A 25,349-nucleotide genomic window follows, 5' to 3' on the forward strand; every position below is an offset into this window, starting at 1 on the left:
GCGGCTTTAAGCACAGGCCCCGCCCCGGCCCGCGCGTCTCCCCCGCCCCGGCCCTCGAGCCGCCCGAGCCCCGTTGCCGCCATCATGATCTGCCTGGTGCTGACCATCTTCGCCAATCTCTTCCCGGCGGGTGAGCGGCGCGGGCTGGGCGGGGCGGGTAGGGGATGCGACCGGGTCTGATGCGCCCCTACTCCGGCGGTTCCCACAGCGTACACCGGCGTGCACGAGCGCACTTTCCTGGCCGTGAAGCCTGACGGCGTGCAGCGGCGGCTCGTGGGCGAGATCGTTCGGCGCTTCGAGAGGAAGGGCTTCAAGCTGGTGGCGCTGAAGCTGGTGCTGGTGAGGGCCGGGGTCCCCAGGCGTGGGGAGTGGGACGGGGGTGTTGGGGAGAGGTCCCCGGGCGTGGGGAGCGCGGCGGGGTGGGGTGCAGGGGGAGACGGTGTCCCCGCGCGTGGGGGATGGGGGTCCCAGGAGCACGCGTCCCTTCCCCCCTCCCTCCCCAGGCCTCCGAGGAGCTGCTGCGCCAGCACTACGCCGAGCTGCGTGAGCGCCCTTTCTACGGGCGCCTGGTCAAGTACATGGGCTCCGGGCCGGTGGTGGCCATGGTGAGTGCTGGCTGGCGGGAGGGCGGCGCGCTGACCCCGTGCTGACCCCGGACCCCGTCTGCAGGTGTGGCAGGGTCTGGACGTTGTGCGCGCTTCGCGGGCGCTCATCGGGGCCACGAACCCTGCCGACGCCACGCCCGGTACCATCCGTGGCGATTTCTGCATCGAGGTCGGCAAGTAAGTCCGGTTCCAACTCCCCGAACCGGGCTGCGCGGGGCTCTCTGCCCGAGCTCTCTCTGCTCCGGGCCCTCTCTGCTCCGGGCCTGCGCTCACCCGCGCCTCTCCTGCACAGGAACGTGATTCACGGCAGCGACTCGGTGGAGAGCGCCCGCCGCGAGATAGCGCTCTGGTTCCGCGCAGACGAGCTTCTGTGCTGGGAGGACAGCGCCGGGCACTGGCTGTACGAGTAGCCGGTCGGGCAGATGTGCCCGTCTGCAGTGGGCTGTGGGTGATTCCGCATTCTCCAGGCCCCGGAGGTGTGCACACGTGTGGAACCAACCCCTAGGAGCTCAGAATACCCTTCCTGTGGCACGGGGCACAGGAGGGCAGGTAGTGCACGCCTGCGGAGCTCTGGTTGCTACAGGCCTTCCTGTCCTGGCTGAGGTTCTCAGGAGGCCCAGCCCGGCCTGCGCCTGTTTACAGCACGTCTGGAATGTGGCAGGGTGCCACCGTGGTACTTTGCTTGTCCCAGTACTTCTTTTTATAATAAATTGAGGAAAACTTTTGTGCTCCAGTTGGTTTGGGCTCAGGGACACAGAAGCATGATGTAAGACATTTATTACTTACAGAGCAGATATGTAGGTTCACTTGCAGGGCCAAAGCCTGAGGAGAATCGTGTCACCCAGTTGCACCCACCCAGCTAACCCCCGAGTCACTTCAGGCCCTGTGAGGACAGACAAGGGACTTGACGTACATCACAGTGGAGAGTGGCAGGGTGGTGGGGAGAAGCCTGCAGCTGCTGGTGGCTGCAGCAGTGGCCAGCTGGGCTCGTGGGATGGCTGCCCAAGATCTGTGCTTCTCTGGTGGGAGGTGGGTGGGCAGCAGTGCCTGGGGCTGCCCTGATCGGTGCCTCGAGGAACAGGAATAAGGCCTGGGCAGGTGGGGGAGTTGGCAGTCCAGGGCGGTGCCCCTCAAAGCAGGCACGCGCCATCGCCGAGAACCGGCTGGAGGCGGCTCCTGTCCTTAACCCTTGGGCCTCTGCTCGGTGGCCTATCATCACATGCCCTCAAGGGAGCAGGCCACACCGCTTATCCCTAGGCACTTAGTAGCGTGTCTTGGGAGCTGGGCTCCTTGGAGACTGCACAGGAGGCAGGCCCTGGAGCACACCTTTCCCCATCACCCTGAGGCTGAGCCTACATCCAAGGACTGACCCCGGGAGAGACCAGGGGCCTCCCCTTCCTGAGGCTTGGGCCTGCCCTGGCAGCCTGAGAAATTCCACCCTAGGGGCTTCCGGGAGGGGTGGGACTCAAGGGGCCTGCTCCTACAAGGTGAGTGTTCACCCAGGGAGAGTTAGCAGGGTCGGGGAGGACACAGGTCAGTGAGGGCCAGTGAGAGCCCACCACACAGGACGATTATGGGGCTTGAGCGGGATGAGGGTGTGTGTGTGTCTTCTCAGGCAGCTGCCCCAGGGAGCCTGGTTACATGCTTTCATGCCAGTTCCCAGGGCGGTAGGGATGGGGGAGGGGGAGCCCAGGGAAGGCTAGCAACTGGGCCAACTCCCTGAGGGTTGGATCCCCACTCCCATGGGCAGCAGCCAAAGGCAAGTGGACTCAGGGTGGGAAGACTCAGCGGGGTGAAGTCCCTGCTTGACTCCCTGGAGAGATCCTGGGAATGACTAGAGTGGGGAGCCCAGGGTGGAGCTCGGAGCCACCTGTAGGGGCTTCCCTGGCCCAACCCACCCTGGGGTTCTGCCTCGCTCTGGCCCTGAAGTGCCCTCGGGCCTGGAGGGCTTTGGGCTGGGTGCCAGCCAGGAGCTGCTGGGGAGAGGGTGTCCCGAGAGGCTCTGCCCCTCCCTGGTCAGGACGCCACCCCACTACCCGCTCCCAGCCAGACCCTATGCTCTCTGCCAGCTCATGGGGAGGCCCGGACTGAAGGTGAAAGCTGCAGGTTGAGAGGCTAGAAGTGGGGTGGACAGGCACCTGGCTGCCTGCGGGCAGGCTGCCCCCTGGGTGGGTGGTGGGCAGGTGGGCGGGGCTGTATGTACATGTGGCAGATGGCATCAGGCGGGGCGGGGTGGCGGCAGGCCGCAGCCTCACTCGGGGGTGTAGGACACCTGCCACACGATGATGTGGCTGCGCTCGGCCTTGGACAGCAGGGGCTTCACTTGGCTCACGTCCCCTGCACCCTCCTCGGGCTCATCGTCTTCTCCGTCGCCTGGAGAGAGCACAGCTGCCATGAAGGGGCCACCCCTGTCCGGGGACACCTGGGGCCCCAGCGGCACCCACTTACCGATGCGGAAGTCAATGTAGCCCTCTCCGCCGCTAAGCACCAGCACGTTCTTCAGCTTCTGGGCCTCGGTGTCTGCGGTGGGGGCAGTGGGCCCGGGACTCTCGGAGGGGCTGTCGAGCACGCTGCCGTTCAGAGTGGCCAACACGTTCCCTGTCATCGGGGCACAGGGACCTCAGCGGGGCAGCCAGAGCACCCCCCCACACAGGCTCCTGAAGGGAGGCTGCGGCTGCAGCCCTGCGGGGAGTGGGGCCCGGCCCCTCACCTGGCACGGAGACAAAGAATTTGACAGCGTCACGGTGCCCGTGGAAGCAGAGCTGAGCCTGGGCCATGGAGCAGTAAGGGATGAAGCTGCTGGCTGATTTGTCACTGCTGTCGTCTCCGTACACGTGGATGATGCCTCCTGGGCGGGCCCCCTCCCCAGATGTGGGGGACGACTTGTTGGCTGGAGAGAGAGGGTCCCGGAGGGGCTGAACCTGCTGACTGGGAGGACCAGTTTTCCAGCAGCCGAGGGCAGAGGGTGGGGCCTGCCTGGTGCCAGAGCCAGTCCGAGGGGCAAGGGCAGCCTCAGCCCCCAGGGTGTCCACAGTGGGGGGCTTCCTTCTGAGAGCAGGAGGCAGGCGCTCTGGACTTACCTCGGAGCCCCAGGAGCTGGCCTCGGTGCAGGACCACAGCTGGGGGAGGTGAGGGGCGGAGCATGGAAGAGAGAGGAGAGAAGTCACAGGAGGGACTGGCTGAGGATGGCTGCGGCTAGGGCAGCCCGCGTCCTCCTCTGTCCTGGCAGAGCGCACCTGCCCCTGGGACCCTGACATGCGCCTGTGAGTGGCAGCCAGGCCATCTCTACAGATGTCTGTGGGTCACTCACTCTCAGTCAGCGGGATGGAGATGACAACTCCGTTGCCGGTGCCCACCCAGAGGCGGTTGCCTGCGATGAGCAGGGCTGTGATGCGCACGAAGGAGAAGCCCAGCTTGCCTGTCCCTGGGGGTGAGGGGAGGCGGGTCAGCGGGGAGGGCTCGGGGGACCCTCCTGCCCCCACATGCCCAGCTGGGGTGGCCCCTCACCCAGCATCTTGCTGACATAGGGCTCAATATCCACGTCCTGCAGGTGCTGGTGGGTGTGGGCGTGGTAGAGCCGCAGCGTGGAGTCCAGGCGGATGGACACCCACACCCCATCACCAATCCACGCCAGTTGCCGTACCTGGCTCTCCCGCCGTGGGTGGGCGTCGAACGACTTCTGTGGGGTCAGGGCAGCCCATCAATGGGGTGGGGGGCCCTGAAGCTGCCATGGCCAAGAGTCCCTGAAGCAGCTCATGGGCACCTTTCTAGGGCCTCTTTGCTCCCTTGGGCCCTGGCTCCTAGGAGGAGCCCCAGCACCCCAGCCCCACCCCACAGCAGTGCCTGAGGGAGGTGCGGGGGAGCCCATTCAGACACCGATCTGCTTGTTTCAGAGAGAAGCAGCAGGTGGGCTCCAGAAAGACAGGCATTCACAGCCCAGCTGCCCTTTGTTGGTCCATGACCTTGGATGAACCAGTCACTTCCCTAAGTGCATTTTGTTTGACCCCACGAAGCCCCCACCAGAGTCCATTAGAAGGTGTGTGGAAGCCCCAGCCTGCACTTGCCTCAATCTGCATCGTCTTGGGCTGGATGACATGCACCTTGTTCTTGTAGCCGCACCAGACGCGGTCATACACGACGGCCATGCAGCGGATGGAGTGGTGTGGGTGGCCCAGGTCCATCAGGTGATAGTTGCTCAGGTCCCACTGGCTGTCTGTAGAGAGCCCGCGACCCCTGCTCAGGCCTGGCCAGGCCACCTCTGCTCACGGTGCAGGTGGTTCACGCCCTGCCTGGACGTCAGATGCTGCTCCCCCACCCACCGTGCCAGGCCTCACCTTCACCTCGGTGGAAGATGGCCAGGGTCCCATCGGCCAGAGCCACCAGCACTCGCCCTTTTACGTGCCTGCAATGGGAAGGTGGTGAGCCAGGCTCAGGCCGGCTGCCCTCGGCCCTCCCGACCCCGGCCCCCGGCGGGGGTTACGCACACCAGGCTCAGCACGGAGTCCTTCAGCTTGATGGAGTGCAGACACTTCTTCCAGTTGGCCACAGCCGAGTGCACGTAGAGCCTGCGGGAGGAGGCACGGTGGGCGGGGGCTCGCCCAGGGGACCCTCTCCACCCCGACCCCCAAGACCCAGCCTACCAGCCGTTCTGGGCTCCCAGCCACATAGTGGGTGCAGCACTGCTGCTGGCCCCCGCGGCGTCCCCACTGGGCTCTGGCTCAGGCTGCACACCGCTCACGTCCGTCTCCAGCCCGTTCTCACTGAAAGGGAGGATGGCAGCTCCAGGGCAGCCCATGGAAGCCCGTCCCTGCCCACCTCTGCCAGTCCCCGCTCCCCTCCTCCCCTGCTGCCCCATCCTGAGAGAGCCCACCTGTCAGGCTGGGTGCTGGTGGGTGGGGCAGGGGCCGGGTCGGTGAAGACGTGCTCTGTGAGGGGCCCAGGCCGCACCGCAGCTGCCTCTGCCTCACTGGGCCCAGAGTCTGGCACCTCCATGGCCTCCGTGGCCTCCTCCGTGGACTGAGATGGGTTGACCTTCCCATTGGCGACAGCAGCCACCTCCCCTGTGGAAGGGAGGGGTGAGCTTGGCTGGGTGAGAGAAGACGGCCGCCCGGGCTCAGGCCCAGGACTCACCCTGGCCCTTGTCCAGCACTGGGGTGTCCCCACGGGAGGAGCAGTTGCTGCGCGGCACGTTGCAGCGGGTGGCACAGCCCACCAGGGTGATGCCGGCCAGCACGCCGTCTGCACTAGAGTCCTCAGGGTTCACGTCGCTGTCCAGGAAGATCTCCCCCGGAGGGTAGTCACCATCGCTGGCCGCTGGAGGGAGAGTCACAGCCCCGTCACCCCGCGCTGAGAAGCCCCCATGACAGGACCCTACCCAGAGCTCCAGTCCCGGTGAGAGTGCAGGGGGAAGGGAGGGGCTGTTTGTGATGCCACCCCATCTCCTTGTCACCGGGTGAGCGTCATACAGGGGTCTCCTCCTGCATCATTAACAGGACTGAGCAGAGAGCTCAGACAGCTCCTCCCTGGACGCTCCACATTGACTCCCGGCCAGCAGCAGGGGCCCAGCACTCACCAGGGATGCTGGAGATGCATAGGACGTGGGCATTGCACACGGTGAACTGGTCCACGACGGTGCCCGGCTGGTTGGCATCGATGATCACCACTTTGCTGGTGGTCAGGGTGCTGGTGAGGATCCACACGCGGCTGGAGGTGGCGTCCGCCTCAGGGAGCTCCTTTGCCTGTTTCCGAGCACAGGGACAGGCTGGTGCCTGAGCACTCACTATTGTAGCAGCAATGGGGGGCGAGTGGGGGGGATCTTGGAATCTCAGGATCTAGCCTTACCCGTGGCCTTAGGGGACCTGAATGTCCTCCCTTGTCGCCAGGACGGTGAGAACTCTGAACTGCACATTGTGCCTAGGTCGTGGCACTCACGGCCTCCCTTCCTCAGAGGAAGGCTGAGCTCCCGGTGATTAAGTCACTGGCCCCCACATCGAGCCGGGACAGAAAGTGAAGCCTCCAGGCACTAAGCCCCTCACACGGCTCCTGGGCAGGCACAGACCTGCTCCAGCCTGGCTGCCCTGAGCCTCCGCTCCTCCTTGCTGCCCCACCCACCGGCAGGGGACCGGGCTACCCCAGTCTCCTGCCACTGTCCCCAGCTGTCCTCCGTTTCTGTCACTCCCACCCAGACTAGTCATAGCAGAGCCATCGGGATGGCAGAAGCAGAAGATGGCCCTGGCCCTGCCTGCCACTCTGACCTTCTTCTTCTCGGGGGACGCGTGGTTGCTTTTGGTCTCTCCTTCTACTTCCCGGTCGCAGGTCAGAGGGTCGCGGCCTGGCACAGGCTTGACTCCATTCCCGGGGTCATCCTCACTCAGTTTCCAGCCGCTCAGGTTGACGCCCGCAGCACACCACAGCTGGGAGGACAGGGCCATGAGGTCCGGCCTCATGGGCTTCTGGGGCAGGGGGACCTCTCCCAGCCTCGCGCCTTCCGCGGGGCTCACCTTCATGGTCGGGTCCTTCTCCACCAGAGGGCGGCAGTACACAGGGACAGGCACGTTCTTCATGCGGGTGTCCTCCTGGCCTCCGTTGGGACTCAGCTGCAGGAACAAGGCAGAGGGGCGCTGTGGGCGCCAGGCCTGGCCGGCTTACATGTGTGGGGCTGCAGTCCACTACCCCCGGTCCTCCAGGTTTTGGACTTGGGGCCCTGGGCGCCTACGGGGCTCCCCAGGGGCTCCCTGCCTGCGGCGCCCCCCATGCTGCCCTGCGCCCAGCACCTGCTTGTACTTGGCTGGTAGGCTCCAGCCACAGGCCTGCAGCCGCCCGTCGTCATTGCGCACGTGCTCGCGCACCTGGCGGTACTGCTCACGCTTCTGCTCCCGCCTTGCAGAGGATGTGCAGTCGCTGGCGGAGGAAGGGCAGGTTACTGCGTCTGCAGGGAGCACGCCTGCCGCCCCGGAGCTCTCCCTGCTGGACCTGGACCGTCCTTGCCGGGGGCCCATCTGACGGCAGGGGGCTCTCCCCAGCTCTAGGCTTGGAGGCCACATCCAGCCGTTGCCCTGGGCCAGCTGGCAGGGACCCACAGCCCTGGTGGCACCTGAAATGGCTGCGGGCTGCCTGCTAGGGGTCACCCGAGGAGCAAGGCGCAGGCCTCTGGGACTAAGCGGAGGGACTGTGGGGGAGCACAGCCTCTGCTGAGGGACATCCAATGCTCCCACTGGGGGTGGAAGGGTAAACACGGTGTGCACGGAGAGGTCGTGACCCCTGATGCCTGGTCAGTGTCCTTCCCACTATGGACCCCATCCCCTGAGCACAGCCACCAAAGCAGCAAGGTGGAAACCGGTCCTGCTTCAGAGCCTGGAGGGGAGGGGCCCTGGGACACAGGGACTCCCCCTGTGCAGGCCAGTGGGGAAGGGCAGGGCAGGCCTGGGAAACTCACTCATCTGGGAAGAACTCCAGGGGCCGGCTGCCGGCGGAGATCTGGCACATGGCGTGGCTGCGGCGCTGACTGAAGCCGGCCGTGGTGGGTGACTTGTAATGGATGTTCACTGAGGGGTAGGACCGCTTGGCCGGAGGGGGGCTTGAGGAGGAGCTGAAGAGGCGGCTGAAGCTGCCAGCCGAAGCATAGGGGGTGAGGGGTGGCCTGAGGGGAGACCTCCCCAGCAGCCACTGCCAGTGCCCTCCCAGTGCCCCCAACTCACAATTGCCAGATGGTGGACTTCTTCTTCTCCTGGACAGATGGATGCTCTCGGGATGCTCTACAGGGGACGGCAGGGGGAGAGGCCCCACTCAGCCATGCCCACCCAGTCCAACCAAGCCCCCCTCTCACCGGGCCCCTCTTGCCTCCCTTGCTTGGGACCCTCCCCATGGACACACGGACTGGAGCATCAGACAAGAGGGGGTCCCAGGCGAGTCACCCGTAACTTCCTAGAGAGACCCTGGTGCACTGGCCCCAACAAACCAGGTACATCCACTGGCCAGGGCTGCACCAGAGGCCCAGTTCTGCTGGCCCCCTGCAGGCTTCCACCAGGGATGACCCGACACCCTTAATTCTCCCGGAAGAGAGGGAGGTGTAGGGGTGGTCAGCCTCAATCCCATCCCCAGGACCTCCTAGAGCGACCACAGCTCACAGATGGAGATGGGAGCGTGTCTTCTGGAGCCCACAGGAGCCGGGAGGCCCACCTGATCATCTCGGTCCACCGCACGGCCTCCTGCAGCTCCATCAGCCGCTCCTTGTACTGGTTGCGCTCCATGAGCACGCGGGCCATCTCCACACGCGTGAAGCGGCGGCGCTGCGCCATGGGGATTTTGTCCTGCGGGGAGAGTGCCGCTGCTCAGCCAGCAAGGGGCCGCCTCCGGGAGTGGGCGCACCCAAGGGCGCTTTCCCACAGAGCTTCAGGTAAACGCGGTGGGGAGGGGTGGGCACAGGAACAGGAGCCACCACCCCGAAAGGGCCCCCCTTCTTTCCAGAAGGTCACATGACACACTCGAGGGGTACAACACCCACAGTGTGTTTTCCTACAAGCTCCCAGACACCCTGGCAATCCCAAATGCCACCGGTCAATGCTAACAGGTGGGACTGGCCCACGGTGGCATAGCAGGAAGAAAGGTTCTGGGGAAGGTCTGGCGAGCAGGACCCTGGTCACTGCCTCGGAGCTGGACACTTGTACCAGCGGATCTGCATGGGATCTGCTGTCCCTGGCAGGACTGTCTCCTTACGCAGCCCTGCCCTGGGCTGCCCTCCCCTCGTGCCCCCACCACCGGCACTCGGAGTTCACAGGAGCATCGGCAGCCCCAGGCCCCCCACCAGGAGGTCAAGGCACCAATTGGGTGCCCTCCATGCCCGAGTGGGAGGGCCTTGAGGAGCCGCAGCTGCCTAATACACCTGCGGCTTTGTTTCTTTCCTATAGTATTTGGAGGTGAGGGGCTGCGCAGGATGAGCAAGGTGAACAGCTACAGCTTCCCAAGTGACTGCTATGGGATCGGCATCCTGTTACGTGCATCCCACAACCCCCAAAATAACAGTGGATGAGTGGTGAGGTCGGCGTCCAAACTTCACCTTGGCTTAAAAGACCCATGCCTGCTCTCTCTGTAAGGAAGGCGGCCAGGTCGCTGGGCTGGGGCCCCTATTCTGGAGAGGATCTGGGAAGGGCAAAGACCCCTACAAACCCTTCCCTACAGCCACTCCTAGGGCTTTTCTCAGAACATTCCATGCATCTCCGGGGGTTTGTGAGGACAGATGAGGCATCTGAGGGCCTCAGGTACTCAAACTGTTCTGTCTGGGGGGCAGCAGTTGGGCCGGTAAGCAGGGAGACCCCACTTGTGACAGTGCAATCCACATCTGCTAGGACCTAGGTAAGGGGGCATCCCGCAGAGAGGGGGCTGGTTCTGACCGTACGAAGTCACCGGGGCAGTGGGGTGGTGGGGCTGCTGCTGGGTGCAGTCATCACACAGGAAGGGTGAGGAGGAGCCAGAGACCCAGAAGAACTAGCACATCCCCGGGAAGCCCGCCCACACTGCCCACCCCCCATGCCCACATGTTAATAGTGGAATATACCAATTCTGTACAGAGATAGCTGCTTACATCCTCCACCTCTTCTTTGGGTTCACGGTGGGCAATGATGGCCTCTGACTTCACTCTACAGGATGAGGAAGGAAGCGGGGCAGGGTGAGGGCCCCACTGGGCACTGGCCCAGAGGATGTGTCCCACCTCTCAGCTGCACTCAGGGCTCTCCCCTCAGGTTCTAGGCCCTGAGCATTCCTGCCAGTGCCTTGGGGACGGGTGGCTCCACACCCCTGCCCACATGTGCCCTGAAGCCCAGCCAAGGAACAGGACCTCCAATTCAGGTGGTCAATTGCTAATGGGAAGGTAAGGGCAGTGCTGGCTTCAGGCAGGGCCAGAGGAGACCTGGCTCCCAGTCCCACAAACCTGGCACAGGTGCCACCTGCCTAGGGCCCGCCCCTAACACCTCCCCTTTCCTGTCTGGAGCCAAAGGCACCACTTTGGGAGAATGGGGTGAGGATCAGGCTGGAAGAGAAAGGCCACAGGGACGTGCAGAGTGCTGGGGAGGACACCCCAGAGCTTCCCAGCAAGGCTCTGTGACCCAACCTCAGCTGATTGAGGGCTGGGGAGCAGAGGGGAGTGCGGGGGACCTTCGGTGGCCAGAGGCCATTATCCTCCCTTCCCTCCTCCTGAACGAATGTAATAGTGTGAGAGGAGTGGGAAGGCCCCACTCAGCCGCCAGAAAAAGGACACCCAAGACAGGACACTGTCCCTCGTGTGGGATTATTCCACCGAGGATGGTGGAGACCAGAGGGGAGGGGTGGGTTGCCAACACAGTAGTTGGGTCTGGATGGGTCGAATATGAGATGTAGCTCAAGGATGAGCAGGAGGCTGAGCAGTGAGCACGCAAAGTGAGCCACTTTGGGAAGGAATGACCTCAGGGGCTGTGCTTAGCTAGAGAGCAGATGCCAGGGAATTGCGGAGAGGTGCGGAGAGGACAGGAGGGGCCTGGGCAGGGCCTGACCCCGCTCTCCACGCCTGGTGGCCCAGCCTCCATGGGAGCCTCACCCCTCAAGGAGCCCCGCTCACCTCCTCAGCTCCTCCTCCAGGTCCTTGATGCGGTTCTCCAGTCTGAGTTTGGCCTGCCTGGCGGCTTCCAAGTCCCCCTTCAGCACCTCCTGCTCCCCCGAGAGCTGGTCCACCTTGGCGATGAGGTCGTTCTTCACCACGTTCAGAGCGTTTCTTTGAAAAGGCAGAAAGAGGGGAGCTCCTTGTGAGCCGGTGTGTACATTAAGTGATGGGGTTTCAAAGGAGTCTGCCCACCCTGGTGTATCTGAGCAGACACATCCTGGCCTTGAAAGTGGTGAGAGGAGGTGACCACCCCACCCTCTCCCCAGGAGGGGTGAGCTCAGTCCAGTGGGTCCAGGTCCTCCCTGGGGACTGCCCTGAGGCTGGGCCAACGCAGTTGTTACAGGAGCCCCTGGTCCTGGTTGGGGGCTGTCTCAGCAACTGTGGTGCTGAGGAAGAACATCCTTACTTGGTTTCTAGAAGCTGTGAGTTCTCCAGCAGCAGATTCCCCACTTCCTTGCCCATTCCTGAAACAAAAGGTATGGAGTTATTACGTGTGCCTGGTGAAGCCAGACCCTGATGCTCACACCTGCCTCAGAATAACAGACGTCCTGCCGGGGGGCGGCCCACCCCTGGAAGGATGGCCCCCCCCGGGAGGGCTGAGGTGAAGGGATAAGGAACAGAGGCCCGATCTGCAGGAAGACGCCTGCCCGGGGAGGCCGGGCGACCTTAAGAGAGGCCTCTGCCGGTCTTGAGGCAGGCTCTCCACCAAGCAACGCAGTCAGGAAAGGACCTGCTGCGTGCGAGCCCCGTGGGGGTCTCAGACTGGCCTCTGGAGGGCAATGAGCAGGTCTCCTCTGCCCCGATGGATGCAGCAGCCCTGGGCTTACATTCTGGAACTCAGTGATGGGCTCTCACAGCTCTCTACCAACATGAAGTCTGGGCACCAGCAGGGCCTGGACAGTACCCTTATGGCCTCTGTGCAACCTCCTCAATCAAGGCCCACCCCTGGCCCAGTATCACTGCCTTCCCCCAGCCCTGTGACTTCCAGGCCATCATGAAGCAGACCCTTTTCAGAGCTGCCCCCTCGGAGAATGGAGGTTGGAGCTGTGGTGATGGGGACAGAGAGCCCTGGCCAAGGAGATGGGATGGTCCATGGCAGGTGCAGCCCTCCACCAGGCTGGGAGCAGGCCTTCAGGAGCCAGAAGGTGGGAGTGGAGGTGAGGACAGCACTCCGGGGGCTGGTGCCCAGAGGGGATGGCCAGACCCCAAAGTGGGCCCCGCAGACTGAGGTCTCTGCAGGCGTGTCACAAAACCCCCAAAGCACCATATCTAATCCTTCAGGACTGCCTCGAAGCCCAAGGTCTGTTCCTCTCGTTCACTTCCCTCCTCCACGGCCTTAACACAACTATGAGACGAGATGACCCACACACACGGTGTGGCGAGCTTAGGGTTCTGCTGGCTGTTTCTATTCTCACCTCCTCGCCTCAAACGTGGCCTGCCTGCCCTTCAGATGGGATGCAGCAGGCACTAGGCTCAGGCCTTCCTGAACTAATGGGGGGTGCTGAGAGAGGCTGGGGTCCCCTTCTCAGCCCGTCAAGGGTCTGCTCTGAGGGAGTCAGGTGCCTGCTCACCATGCCTGCTGGAGGCTCCACCCCCACCCCTGAAGCCACAGATACCACTGCCCCCACGGCTGCCCCACCGGGCTCAACAAAGCAAATGGCTCATGAAGCATGAGAAGGTGTCAGGGAGGCAGAGGAAGCCAGAAGCAGGGAAACACATACTGAAACAGGGCCTCGGCCTTACCAAAAAAATCATCGCGCACTATGGGCGCCGTCCCAGTCCCAGGGAGATGGGCGACCAGGGCGGGAGGAAGGAGAGGGAGAGAGGAGGGGAGAGAAAAGAAGCGCGTTAAGCCCGTGTGATAAGCAGGCGGGGGGACTTCAGGGCTAATTCTCGCTGGGTTAGCGGTGGACACAGGAGTGGGACAGGAGGGGCGGGAGACGGGATGGGGCCAGCTACTCCTTCCAGAAAGTTTACCTTGGGTGGTGAGGTGGAGGATCAGGGCAACACAACTGACATCTTACACTAAAATCCTGGGTTGGTGGGGTGGTGGGGTGGGGGCTAAGGACAGAGGTCTCTGCAAATGAGGGAGAGCTGTGACCAGGCCCCGGGTGCCCTTGAACATAGTGGGGAAGTAGCACGGGGATGGGCAGGACCTCAGAGCCTCTGCTGAAAGCAGAAAAGCAGGAGCTTGGTCCATGTGCCCCGTGGGGAGAGGACCCCTGACTTCGAGGGTGTACCCAACAGAGGGGAGATGCCACAGCACTGAGTCTGTACTCTGTGTCCAGTTAACTAGCCTCCACCTCTATCGGCTCTGTAGGACCTTAAGAAATGGCCTACAGAGAGAGACAGGGGTCAAGGGCACAGCAGCTCTCCCTCAATTGTCAAGGTCACTGTCAGTGGGCTGGTGGAGCAAACCAAAAGCTTCCGAGCAGCCGTGGGCTGGTGAGCAAAAGCACGTGTGCCTTAGTGGCCTGGGCCAGGGTTGGGAGGGGACAGGCTGCACAGCTGGCGGTGACTGGGCAGCAGCAGTGGGGTGTCCCAGGGTGCCACCCCCTCCACCTGGACGCCACCATGGGGAAAAGGGTCCGCAAACAGACAGCAGAGATACACACCTGAGAACTCCCCTGGGGCCGTGTCCAGCGAAGCACAGAGAGACGGGGAAGGAAGGGACAAAGGTTAATTGGTGACTGAAACCAACAAAATGAAGAAACTCTTATTAAAGAAAAAGTGACGATGATCAGCCATTTCCACGTTGAAGGGCCCAAAAGCATACGAGCAGACGACCCCAGGCCTGTGGGTGCCAAATGCATCCAAGGCAGGAACCCTGAAGGAAAGGGGAGGTCAGAACATCACGCTCCTCAGTCCTGGGGGCCCTGGGGCAGGCGTGCACATCTAAAGCCTGCTTGCCCCTGTACTCCCACCACCATCAGGAGGGCCAGACCCCTGTAAAGCTAACGTGTGTGTGGGTGTGGTGTGGTGGGTGCTGGGCATCCAGCCTCACAGGCGCCCCCAGAGTGAGTGAGCCACGGACAAGGACCTGGCCTCGGTGGGGGGTGGGGGTGGGGCCCTGGCCAGCCCAGGTCTTAGGGGAAGGGCAAGAGCTTAGGTCAAGGGCAACCAGAAGACAAGGGCCCTACTGTGCAGGGAGGGAATCACTGAGTCAGGATGTGAGGGGTGGGGGGGGACGCTTGTGCCAAACTGCTCTCTGCCACCCAGCTGAAGACTTGAGGAAATGATGCTGTTCTATTTGGTTCATTTCACGCAGAATTGGTATAAAAAGTCGCCTGACTTAAATGACAAACTACAGAATCTGTGGAAGGAATTCAAATGATAAAGTGGATTTATCATTTTGATAGGCGGTTCAGAGGTGGATGTGTCCCCTCTCATCTCTACTTCCCAGGCAGCTGCTGTTCACGCTTGATATTCTCCTTCTCAGACATCTTTCTAGGCAGACATCAGTTTCTAAAAATCAAAATCGTGACCACCACTCTCCATCCTCTTGCGCAACTTCCTCCGTTGCACCTCACACGGTATCCCAGGACCCCTTCCACATGAAGGATCCATGATCACCTTGAAAGCTTCGATGTATTTCCATATGGAGACGTCCCATCGTTTCCTAGGGCATCGGCTCCTTTGACAGGTATTTCGGGCCTGCACGGTTGTGTGTGGGCACCAGGACTCGCGCACGGGCTCCTGTGGGTGCCTTGGCCCTATCTGAGGAGAGGTGGTCCCGCTCCCTCCAGGTCCAGCCTGGCCGTACCCTGCCAGCTGGCCTCTGCCGGCCACCTCCCATCAGCGGGGTGGACAGTACCCACTTCATTTTTATCAATCATTTGAGGAAAAAGAGTTAGCTGTATACTCTCTCACTATTCATTTCTGTGTTATTCTTGAAGTTAAACATCTTTTCAGGTTTGTGGGTCTCTTCTGTGAATGTCCTGCTTTATCCTCTACTCATTTCATATTAAAAAAATTTTTTTTAAATTAATTTTTGCCTGCATTGGGTCTTCATTGCTGCACACAGGCTATCTCTAGTTGCGGCGAGTGGGGGCAACTCTTTGTTCCGGTGTGCAGACTTCTCGTTGCGGTGGCTTCTCTTGTTGTGGAGCACAGGCTCTAGGTGCAAGGGCTTCAGTAGTCGTGGCATGTGGGCTCAGTAATTGTGGCTCGCGGGCTCTAGAGCACAGGCTCAGTAGTTGTGGCGCACGGGTTTAGTTGCTCCGTGGCATGTGGGATCTTACCAGACTAGGGCTCGAACCTGTGTCCCCTGCATTGGCAGGCAGATTCTTAACCACTGCACCACTAGGGAAGCTTCCTATTGTACTTCACTTCTTTTAACGTTAATGGTGGAGACCATAAATACATATATATACATACACATACGTACATATACACACACACACACACACACACACACACATATATTCTTTGGTTTTGGCAATGAAGAGAAGCCCAGATTATGAAAATACTCTCCAATATTCTCTTCCAGTTCTGTTATCCTTGTATTTTTATGTTTAGATCTTTAATCCACCTAGAAATTATTTTTGTGTTCGGAGTGAGGTTGAATTAGACCTCATTTTTTTCCAAGTGGCTAGTCAACGAATCCAGTACACATATTGAATAATCCATCATCTGAATGTCTTCAGGAACTGGTGATGGGGGACCAGGCCTCCTGTCACTGACACTTCCTCCAGCTGAGCCAGACTCTGGGGACTCGAGCAGACCCCAGCTCATCCCTCCACCCTGCTGGGCAAAGGGCCGGCCCCTCACTCCAGGGCTCTGTCCACAGATCACAGGAGCTCGAGGTTCTCCTCAACATCTCAGGGCTGCCTGCCTTGCCTGTGCTCCTCGTGATGAAGGCTCCAGAAAGGCACCCAAAGGCCCATCACTCCCAAGAGTGGGGTCTCATTCCAACCAGAACTAAGTGGTGCCTGAGAGGGCCCCCGCCCGCCAAGCGTTGCAGCGCAAGTGCCTGGGCACTCACCATCAGGTGAGAAGACGATTCTCACTTCAGCCCCTCAACACAGACCCATCAGATGCACTGGTTAGAGCTTCTCACGTCAGGCACTCCTGCTTGAGGGAACTGACCTCAGGAGATGCATCAGACATCATTTCCCTCTCAGGAACCCTGCTGCAACAGACTGCACCTCTATCTACTGACTCAGTCAATGTGGTTCCAGGTAAAACTCACTGGTGTGCGGTTTCTAGTTCTCTGCTTTTCTCTCCCATCACTCTTTATGGAGACTCTGGCGTCCGGAACGGTGCTGTCTGAACCACAGGATGTGGCCACATGCTAGAGCATCTGCCAGCCCCGGGGGCGCCAGGATGGGTGGGGAGCAGTCACATGGAGTGAGCACGCACACCATCAGCACTGCACCTGTGGGCGCTGCAGAGGAGGGGACAGCTCTGCAGCCTGGGGCCACAGGGCAAGGCAGGAAACGTGGCCGATGGGATGGACTGACTGGCAGGCCACCCAGTGCCACCAGGTAGCGAGGAGGCCAGTGAGCTCCGGTGATCTCATAGAACCATGCGAGGCATCACAAGTGTAGCAGAAGCATCAGTCACAACAGTCAAAAGTGAAATGACCCAAATGTCCATCAGTGGCTGAATGGATACATGAAATGTGGCCTATCCACACTGAAACATTATTCAGCCATAAAAAGGAATGAAACTCTGACACACTCCAACATGGACGAACCTTAAAGGCATGATGCTAAATGAAGGTAGCCAGATGGAAAAGGTCACTGACGTGAAATGTCCAGAACAGGCAAGTCTGCAGAGATAGGAAGTAGAGCAGCAGTGCCAGGGTGGTGGCGGGGAGCGACTGCTAGTGGGTACAGGTTTCGTTTGAGGGGCGGTGTAAAATGTTCTAAAGCTATGTGGTGATGACTGCACAAATCCGAACGTGCTAAAAGTCACTGAGGCGTACACTGAAAGTGGGTGGATTGTATGGTGTGGAAATTCCATCTCAATAAGGCTGTTAAAAAAAGCACAGCGGTGGTCGGAGGCAGGGCTGCCACCCTGGGTGGGACCTGAGTTCAAGTCCTGGCTCTGCCACTTCACCTCGGCCTCTGTGACCTCAGTTTCTTCATCTGTGAAATGGAGACACTAGCAGTATGAGGCATTAACGGTGGCTGGGTATATAAAACATTGGTGTCGCTCTTCTTGTAAGGCCCGTGATGAGTGTTGGAATCTTGTCACATGACGAGACTGAAGAAAGGTATGAGGTGCAGGGGCCCCCGCTTCGCCCCTCAGACCTCCTCCAGAGCTCCGCACCAGGAGCAGGAATGCGAAGCTGGGCCTCCGACCCTGACGTGGAAATGCAAAACATCCTATGTCTGTATGTCTTCCTAGGGAGATGCCTTTTACCTTTTTATCAGGTTCTCAAAAGCTCAAGAAAGTGTGGTGCGCTGCTGTGTAAGCTCTCTAGTGCAGGAGGCTGCCCCCCAGGCCCGGTGCGGCTCCAACGTTGCCCGGGCCGAAAGGCACTCCTTCCAGTGACCACCCGTCACAGCCTGGATCCCAGGTGCCTCCTCCCGGCCACGCCCGGCCCTGCTGGTGTGAGCACATGCAGGGGAGCAGCCTACAGCCCATCCCCACGAGTCCACACCTGTCCAGGGGGTTCCCACATCTAGAAAGATCTACGCCCGCAGGTAGCTATGACAGTGGTATTCAAACAGCAAAAATTAGAATTGATTAGGCAATTCACAGTCACACAAAGATAAGGAAATTAAAACGTGCAGAGGAATCTTAGTGGTTCAGGGAAACATTAACATCAGCCATGAAGAAAAGGCCAGACAAAAGCTGCCACCCCACGTCCCAGGTGCGCATGCTGGGGCCCTGGCACCTGGGAGGGTGTCACTCATCACGGCTTGGGGGCTCCTCTGGTTTTTACTTCCTTCTTGGCAATGTCTGATATTACTTTAATATTATTATCAGCATGTATCCTTTTTCTAAAAATAAAAAAATGCCTAAAAATTGAATTTATATGGTAGTATCTGAAATATGTAAAGAAGAGAAGGATGTCAAAATACTAAAAGTGACTATCCCTAATGAGTAGACTTTTTCTGAATACTAACAGCTTTTGTGTATTTTTAAATATATATTTTTACAATGCTTGTGAGAAAAATTCCATTAAAAATATATACTGCCAAAAGCGGGCATCTCTGTCTTGTTCCTAATCTTAGAGGGGACGCTTTCAGTCTTTCACCATTGAGTATGAATGTACTTTACTGAAATATACACCTAAAAACTGATAAGTTTTACATTATGGTTTTACCACAATTTGATATATACAGTTGTGTACCTGTATCTCTGGCTGAAAATTCTGGCTGAAAAATTTAAATTCTGGCTGAAAAAACTTCTGTTCCAGGCACAAGGCGTGCTGGTGCTAAACACCCCAGATGATGCTGCTGCCTGGAGGTCTCCCCACCCTGAGTAAGACCAACTTATGAGAACTAATAGGAATGCAGGCCCACTGCAAAGAAAGCGAGGCTGTTCCAGCTAAAAACGCCAGCTGGGCCCCCTTCATTTGCAGGTCAGGCCTGGTGGTGTGTGCAGCTGGCAGGCCGGCCGGGCGGCGCTGTCTACCCGGGGAACCGGTCCAAAGATGCCCCGAGTCCCTGCTGGTGCGTCTATCAGGGGGGAGTGAGAGCAGCAGAGAGGCTGGCAACAGAAACCCTCAGATGCCAGACAGCTCCGCCTCCTCAGGCAGCAGATGATAAAACATGGATCAAACGTCAGAAGGCAGCCTTCCCGGATTCTCTTAGTGGAATCGCTACCACCCTGCTTGCCACGTATCCAGTGGAGGCAGCTGCTGCCCCTCCCCAAGGAGAAACAAGAGGACCCTTCCTTGGGGTGTGGGGAGGGGACAGAACAGAACCACGGCCCTGACGCCCACCTTGCTGGCTGCTGAGCAGGAGAGAGGGCTTCGGGGACAAGGCCGCTTCTCCAGGCTGGGGCTCCGGACACACATCTGGGCCAGGGGAGCTTGAACCCCACTGAGAGAGAGCGTGACTTCCCTCCACTGCCCTGAGGGCCACAGCCTGGCCTCAGAGCCATGCAGGCTGCCCTCAGGTACAGGCATACGCTGGCACACGGGGCCTGGCTCGGGCAGGGAGGGAGGACCAGGAGCAAGTCTGCATCAGGCAGGCTGTCTCTGCACCCGTCTCAGACATAGCCTCACAGGGCTCCCAGAGGGCACTGACACTGTCTGGGCACGCTCCTCGTGGACTGGAGGAGCTGGCAACCACCACCCTCCCAAAACGTTCCTAGAAAGTGGGCTGCCCAGGGGAGGGGCTTGGAGCAGGGCTGGGCTGAGGGCTACTGGGAATGGGTTTCTTCTTGGGCTGACAAGATGGTCTATAGACAGTTGCTCGAATCCGTGAGCACCCCAAACCCCACCGAGCGGCACACTTTAAGAGGCGAGTTACGGTAAGTGAATACATCTCAATATTCAGTTTGTAAAAAGAACTTCCTGGCTCACAGAGACTTTGCTTTCATCACAAACTCAACCACAACAGGGTCCCGGGGATGGTTGTTTTTACCTAGCAGGTCGGCCCCTTCGTCCACATCCCCGATGACCTCGGACCCCGCAGTCGACAGCTCGTGGTACAGGGAGTCAGTGTTGATGCCAAAAGCCTTGTTCACGATCCCCTGGGTTGGGCTGTGGGGACACGCAGCCAAGGAAGGTGGAGTGAGTGGGCAGCACCACTGGACCGCACACGGAGACACCTCTGAGGGGCCACTCGATGCCAACACTGCTGGCGCAAGTGCAGGTGTGGCGGGTGGCGGGTCAGTGTCCTGGGCAGTTCTCCCACCTCGAGGGGCTGCGAGGCACCTCTACCAGGGGCACCAACTCCCAGGGTGAGTGCTGAGCCATTCGGGACTGGCTTTGGGCCCAATGAGCACCTGCTGCCCGTGCGGTCCAGGCGGGGCTCCCGGCCCATGTCCAGCTCTGGGGTGGAGTCGATAATGTCCTGAACATCAGACCACTCGTCACTGCTGCCCATGCCTGGGGGAAACAGTGGAGCCCAGGGTCAGGGGGTGACCAGCAGTTCCCTGTACCACTCATGGCTGCCCTGGGGCCCCTTGTCCGGAGACCCCACGCTAGGCCACCACAGGCAGGGACGGCCATGGTGGGGGATCTTCCCGAGCTGGTGGCTGGATGGGGCCTGTCCCCCAGAACTGTGATCCCATCTGAACAGGCCATTTTTTCCTTCCCTTTTCTCTGATTAGACTGTGTCTGCTGGATGACAGTGGTCTACTGTCAGGCTGAGTTGTGTCCCCCAAATTCACAGGCTGAAGCCCTGGACCCCAGTTCCTCAGAATGTGACTGTATTGGAGATGGGTTTTTAAAGAGGTGATGAAGGTAAAATGAGGCCAAAGGGTGGGCCCTGGTCTCATCTGACTGTTTCCTTATAAAAAGCAGGGGTCGGTCAGGACACACATACAGAGGCATGACCACTTGAGGACAGGGCAGCCAAGGAGAGGCCTCAGGAGCGACCAGCCCTGCGAACTGGGAGGAGACATGCGTGGTGCTGGTGAGGGTGGGGCGCTGGGCAGGCAGGGCGGCCAGTACCTATGCTGACGTTGCGCATCTCCTGTGTGACCTGCACCTCCATGTTGCGGCTGTTGCGCTTCTCCCGCGCTCTCTTGTTGTTCTTGGAGCTGCCGCTGTAGTCGCCCAGAGGTTGCAGGCCCTCGCTGAGGGGTGTGACCGCAGCCGAGGGCACAGAGGACGTGGGCGTGTTGGACTTGGTGCCCGTGGTGCTGGGCGTGGCCGCCGCTGAGGACTGGCCTGACTCGGACATCTCATCCTGCGGACACTGGGGCCAAACACAGGAAGAGGGAAGCTCGTGGCGCGGGTCAGGTCCCCCGGGGAGGCCACGAGGGGTGGACCACGCAGGGCCGGCAGGGCCTCGGCCACCACCACGAGGCCCCCTTGCTTGGGGTCTTTGCCACTCGGCCGCAGTAAAACAGCACTCCGTGCCAGAATGGAAGTGACAGGAGGCCACTTCTCTCCCGCTGGGCTGATTCCTCCCAGCCTCTTCACTTGACTCATCCAGCCTCTGGCTTTCCAGAGGCGGCCACACCTTATTTAAATGGCTTGGGCCGGGCTTTTGGCTTGCACGCTTTCCAGTATGGGGCTAGACACGAAGCTATGTGGATGTGGCCGGTAACCCCTTGCAGCCGGTGGGTGGGCCGAGCTAAGCCCCAGCCCAGGTCAGGGCAGAAGCTCCCCGGCTGGGAAGGAGGCCGGGGAGGCCGGCGTGCCTTCTGATCAAGTTACTGCTCCACTGCGAGGCCCTCGAGGGCTGGTCCCTCTCGTTCCTGCCTCCTGCCTCCCGCCCTGGCCACAGTCAGGGGCTGTGACAAGTGGGCACCTCCCCAGTTCTGCCAGTGGTGGCCTCCCCAACAAAGAGACACCAGGGGATGGGTCTCGCTTAATCTCCACGGCCCAACCGAACCAAAGTTTGCCTTCAACACCTACGCAAATGCAAATTCCACAGAATGGGACGTCCCCCAAATGTTCCGAGAGTGAAAAAAGACCAGATTAGTAAAAACTGCAATCAACTGTTGACCTTAAGAATCTCCCTGGAGAGAGAACACATTGTTTGAATAAATGTGGACAGCAAACAAACATTCCTCTCCTACCGTCTTTCCTGGTGAAACCATCAGGGAACCTCAATAAAAATAGCCTCCGCTCTTCTACGAACTAACATCGGTAACCCCAGACTCACCCCCGACTCATCCCTGAGCAGGTGCCGTGGGGCCCCCGCAGCCTCTTTCTTGCCTGGTGCCGAGAAGGGGCATGGCCTCAGGAGGGGCTGAGGCCCATGGGGGCGGAGGGGGGCAGCACTGAGAGGCCACTCTGGGTACATGTTCCCATCGGCGCCAGATCACACGGTTTCCTCAGAGGACACACTTTCAGGAGAACTTTCTTACAAGAGGAGCTGATGACGGGGTGTCGGCCTTCTCTGTGAAGCTGGATGGATGCTGGGACCAACCTACCCCCACCTTTAACTAGGAAGGGCTGACTGTGCTCCCATGGCCACCTCCAGGTGACTAGGAGTCAGAGTGGTTTGGGAGCCTTGTGGGATCTGCCTTTTCCCGAGCAGCCTGGTCCCCGCCAGGCGCCGCCTCTCCCTGGGCTGAGACTCTTCTACCCGGAACCTCACATCCTCGTTCTCCTCTCGACAGGGCTCCCATCCCAGCAGCTGTGTCCCCGAGGGACACTTGGTGATGTCTGGAGACACTTGTGGTGACCAGAGCTGGGGATGGGTGGAGGCAAGGTGCCCACAACACCCCACAGGGAACAGGATGGCCCCCATAGCCAACAACACTCATCCGGGTTGCTGATGAGCTGTGGTGAGAAGCGCCTCCTGCAAACATTTTTGGTTTGGGTTTGGGTTCTGCAGCTCAGGGCCAATTTGTAAAGAAAAAACCTTTTCCTCTTCACAGCACCGTGCACACTGCACGCCTCTGTGGTGGGGGCCCGAGTGCTCTCCCACAGGGAGGGTTCCGAGGAGAGTGGTACCCGAAGAGGGCTATGCTCCAGGCTGATGCACAGGGACTTCCACAAAGACGGCCGGACACATGAGCCCATGCCTCACGGAAGCACACACTGTCAGACCACCTGACTCAATGGCCACGCTCCCCACCTGTCCGTGATTTGAACACTGTTTCCGTGGGCCTCCTGACTCTGGTAGTCACCGTGGGTAATTCTGCGGCATAACCAGGCCTCCCCCTACTCCCCTAGCTGTCTGTCGCCTGCAGGCCACCACTTACCCACAGGACACTCCCCCTGGCCACCACTTACCTAAAGAAACCTGCCAACCTCTAACACCAACGTGCAGCAGTGACCTCCAAATGCAAAGAACCCACATCCCAGCGGCCATGCCTCCCATGAGGAGCCACAACTGTTTGGTTAAAACACTGAAAATACAGTACATAAAAACAAAAAACAAAACAAAAACAACAAAACAAATTAAAAAATTAGAAAAACTTGAAAACCTAGAGCATAAAATAAAAAGAACTTAAAAGTAATTATTAAAAAAAATCAAACAAAACACACCTATGAACTAAAACATATAAAGGACTATAATTTATTAAGAGAGAACGATTTCAGACGACGCAGGAGAAAGAGAGACGCATAAGAACACAGGCTAGCCCAAGGGGCCATCTGGAGACCCCAGCCTCCCAGCTTTCTGAGGCTCAACGCCCCCGCAGGGGCTTGGGGGTACACGCCAGCTGTGGGCCCCGCCCCTTCTGCCCGGACCCCACTTGCTGGCAGGACAGCCAGTGACTGGCGGGCACGAGGAGTGCTCACTCCGCGGAACAGACGCCGAGTGAGTGGGGTCACTTTCCGATACAGCTGACAGCTTGTGGTGACCTCCTGCAGCCCAGCTGGACACTGCGAGGCAGGAGGACAGCCGGCAATGAATTGCGGCGGGAAGGAAGCTGTGGGGAAGACTGGGGCCACATCCACTGCTCGACCCGGCCCAGAGGGTATCCTCTGATGGCCTCAGTGGGGAATCACCAGACCCAGGGCGAGGGTCTGGTCTCTTCAACGAGCAATGGGGCCCGCGTTCCGTCCTGCCACAGCCTGCCTTCACCAGATGGGCTGAGCTCACAGACCAAGACTGGCAGCAAGTGCCCAGGGGCCCTGCACAAGTGCCTGCCCTTGGCCTTCCCAGGGCCCCAGTGCTGGGGATGGAGGGTGGGTGCTCTCACTGCTGAGCTGAGCACACCCAAGATGTCTTCCTTCTCAAACTCAGGGGTTAGCACGGGTAGGCTGGTAAGAACAGCCCAAAGAAGAGAAGCTGAACCCTGGCCTTTGACTTTCTCCTGGTTGGAGTGCAAACCTCAGATGCTAGAAGGACAACACGTGTGGGGTGAAGCCCAGTCTGGTTGCGAGGCTCTGGGTTATGTTCGGGGATGGTCACTACGCTCAGCCCTGCCCGATGGGCACGCCCTGGCTGTAGGCAGGTCCCCGAGCAGCCAAGAGTCCCAGCTGCGGCCACACCCTCCTGAAAGAATGTGGGGCAACGGGTAGCCCTCACTCCATAGCACGGCTACAAAACCTGGTAGCTGGAGCTGAGCTGCAGCTGGCCGAGGTCACTCAGGTGCCAGTGGTCCCCCGCAGGCATGAGCTTGCCCCCCATCTGTGCACGTACCATACCGTCGGTCAGGGGGAAGACGCTCAGGGAGGTGGGGCGCTCCTTCCTGTTGAAATGTGGGGAGAGAAGGAGAGGGGGGATTAGACGGTGGCTCCTGAAACAGGGCTGCAAACTCTTTCTGGACATGCAGATGCTTATTCTGCAGCTGGAGCTGCTCTAAAAGACGCCCCTGACCACGGGCTGTAGGGAAGGGCGTGACCTTCTGGGTGGCCAGGCACACAGGACCTCAGACCCCTCTGACCTGCAGCCGCACTAATCAGCGTGTTCACCCGCTCAGGGCATCGCCACTCCGCTGTGATCCCATAGAACATTTCCCCTCCGTTACACTGTCATTTATCACTTTTATTTATTTCCATTGTAAACAGACACCTGCACAGCAGTGCCTGTGATAGGCCCTTTGGCATCACAGGCAGCATTGCCTGGTTCCTCCTTGGCCCTACTTCTGCCTCCTGGAGCCAGCCAGGAGGAGTCAACCCTTTCTCCCCTGTTCTTTGTTCCTCGCCCTCCCCCAACACCCCATCACTGTTTTCAGGAGACCTGGGTACGGAGTTTCTCATGGGGCGCTTTTCTCTTGCCCCGAGCAGTTCCCCCCGTCACGGAGCACTGACACCACAGAGGCAACTTATAAAGCTATGCTAGCCAACTGAGAATGTCCAGTGGGCTGGACTGATGCTCAAAGCCGCCTGCCGTGGGCTCAGTCCCTGGGATATGCCCCGCGGGCTGTTAGCGGCGAGGGAATGGAGCCCAGGCCCAGGGCAGACACATGGCGCCCCAGAGCCTGTCGGTGGCTGCATGGAGTCCATGCTGCTCAGAGCTGTTCAGGCCAAGCATCCGAATCCCTGACACACAGGGGCTGAGGTGGGAGGGGTGGCAAGGCTTCCTCAGGGGTCCCACGGAGCCGGGTCCAGAGGCTGGGCTGTCCTGGAGGGAGGA

The 25,349-nt window shown here is 59.9% G+C and overlaps 2 protein-coding genes across 5 annotated transcripts in view; one reads left to right on the forward strand and one right to left on the reverse strand.

Moving 5' to 3' along the window:
• The first annotated feature begins 52 nt into the window (after positions 1–52).
• NME3 (NME/NM23 nucleoside diphosphate kinase 3) lies at positions 53–1,322 on the forward strand. Its single transcript, XM_082856664.1, has 5 exons — positions 53–130; positions 209–339; positions 504–605; positions 670–782; positions 898–1,322. Exons 1-5 carry the CDS (start codon positions 85–87, stop codon positions 1,013–1,015), a joined length of 510 nt encoding a protein of 169 aa, XP_082712790.1. The 5' UTR covers positions 53–84; the 3' UTR covers positions 1,016–1,322.
• Positions 1,323–2,856: 1,534 nt separating this feature from the next.
• The window catches only part of MAPK8IP3 (mitogen-activated protein kinase 8 interacting protein 3), a gene marked incomplete at its 3' end in the record, with an annotated part of 45,855 nt that continues 23,362 nt past the window's right edge, over positions 2,857–25,349 (reverse strand). For 2 of the 4 annotated variants that reach the window (XM_082856181.1, XM_082856182.1), the window contains 26 exons: positions 24,414–24,462; positions 20,816–21,062; positions 20,146–20,248; positions 19,782–19,900; positions 11,642–11,732; positions 11,194–11,346; positions 10,159–10,240; positions 8,784–8,914; positions 8,303–8,359; positions 8,041–8,211; positions 7,379–7,505; positions 7,106–7,201; positions 6,860–7,018; positions 6,178–6,343; positions 5,736–5,918; positions 5,476–5,665; positions 5,246–5,365; positions 5,090–5,170; positions 4,940–5,007; positions 4,670–4,818; positions 4,113–4,284; positions 3,916–4,029; positions 3,686–3,724; positions 3,316–3,495; positions 3,054–3,203; positions 2,857–2,978 (listed from right to left, as the gene is read on the reverse strand). In XM_082856181.1, coding sequence (XP_082712307.1) covers positions 2,857–2,978; positions 3,054–3,203; positions 3,316–3,495; positions 3,686–3,724; positions 3,916–4,029; positions 4,113–4,284; positions 4,670–4,818; positions 4,940–5,007; positions 5,090–5,170; positions 5,246–5,365; positions 5,476–5,665; positions 5,736–5,918; positions 6,178–6,343; positions 6,860–7,018; positions 7,106–7,201; positions 7,379–7,505; positions 8,041–8,211; positions 8,303–8,359; positions 8,784–8,914; positions 10,159–10,240; positions 11,194–11,346; positions 11,642–11,732; positions 19,782–19,900; positions 20,146–20,248; positions 20,816–21,062; positions 24,414–24,462 — 3,319 coding nt within the window. Of the gene's footprint in view, positions 2,979–3,053; positions 3,204–3,315; positions 3,496–3,685; positions 3,725–3,915; positions 4,030–4,112; positions 4,285–4,669; positions 4,819–4,939; positions 5,008–5,089; positions 5,171–5,245; positions 5,366–5,475; positions 5,666–5,735; positions 5,919–6,177; positions 6,344–6,859; positions 7,019–7,105; positions 7,202–7,378; positions 7,506–8,040; positions 8,212–8,302; positions 8,360–8,783; positions 8,915–10,158; positions 10,241–11,193; positions 11,347–11,641; positions 11,733–19,781; positions 19,901–20,145; positions 20,249–20,815; positions 21,063–24,320; positions 24,463–25,349 lie in introns of all 4 variants that reach the window. The other 2 variants (XM_082856183.1, XM_082856180.1) reach the window with 2 other exon arrangements.

The sequence above is a fragment of the Leucopleurus acutus genome, assembly GCF_964270905.1.
Source record: "Leucopleurus acutus genome assembly, chromosome: 16".
In the NCBI taxonomy this organism is placed as follows: Eukaryota; Metazoa; Chordata; class Mammalia; order Artiodactyla; family Delphinidae; genus Leucopleurus; species Leucopleurus acutus.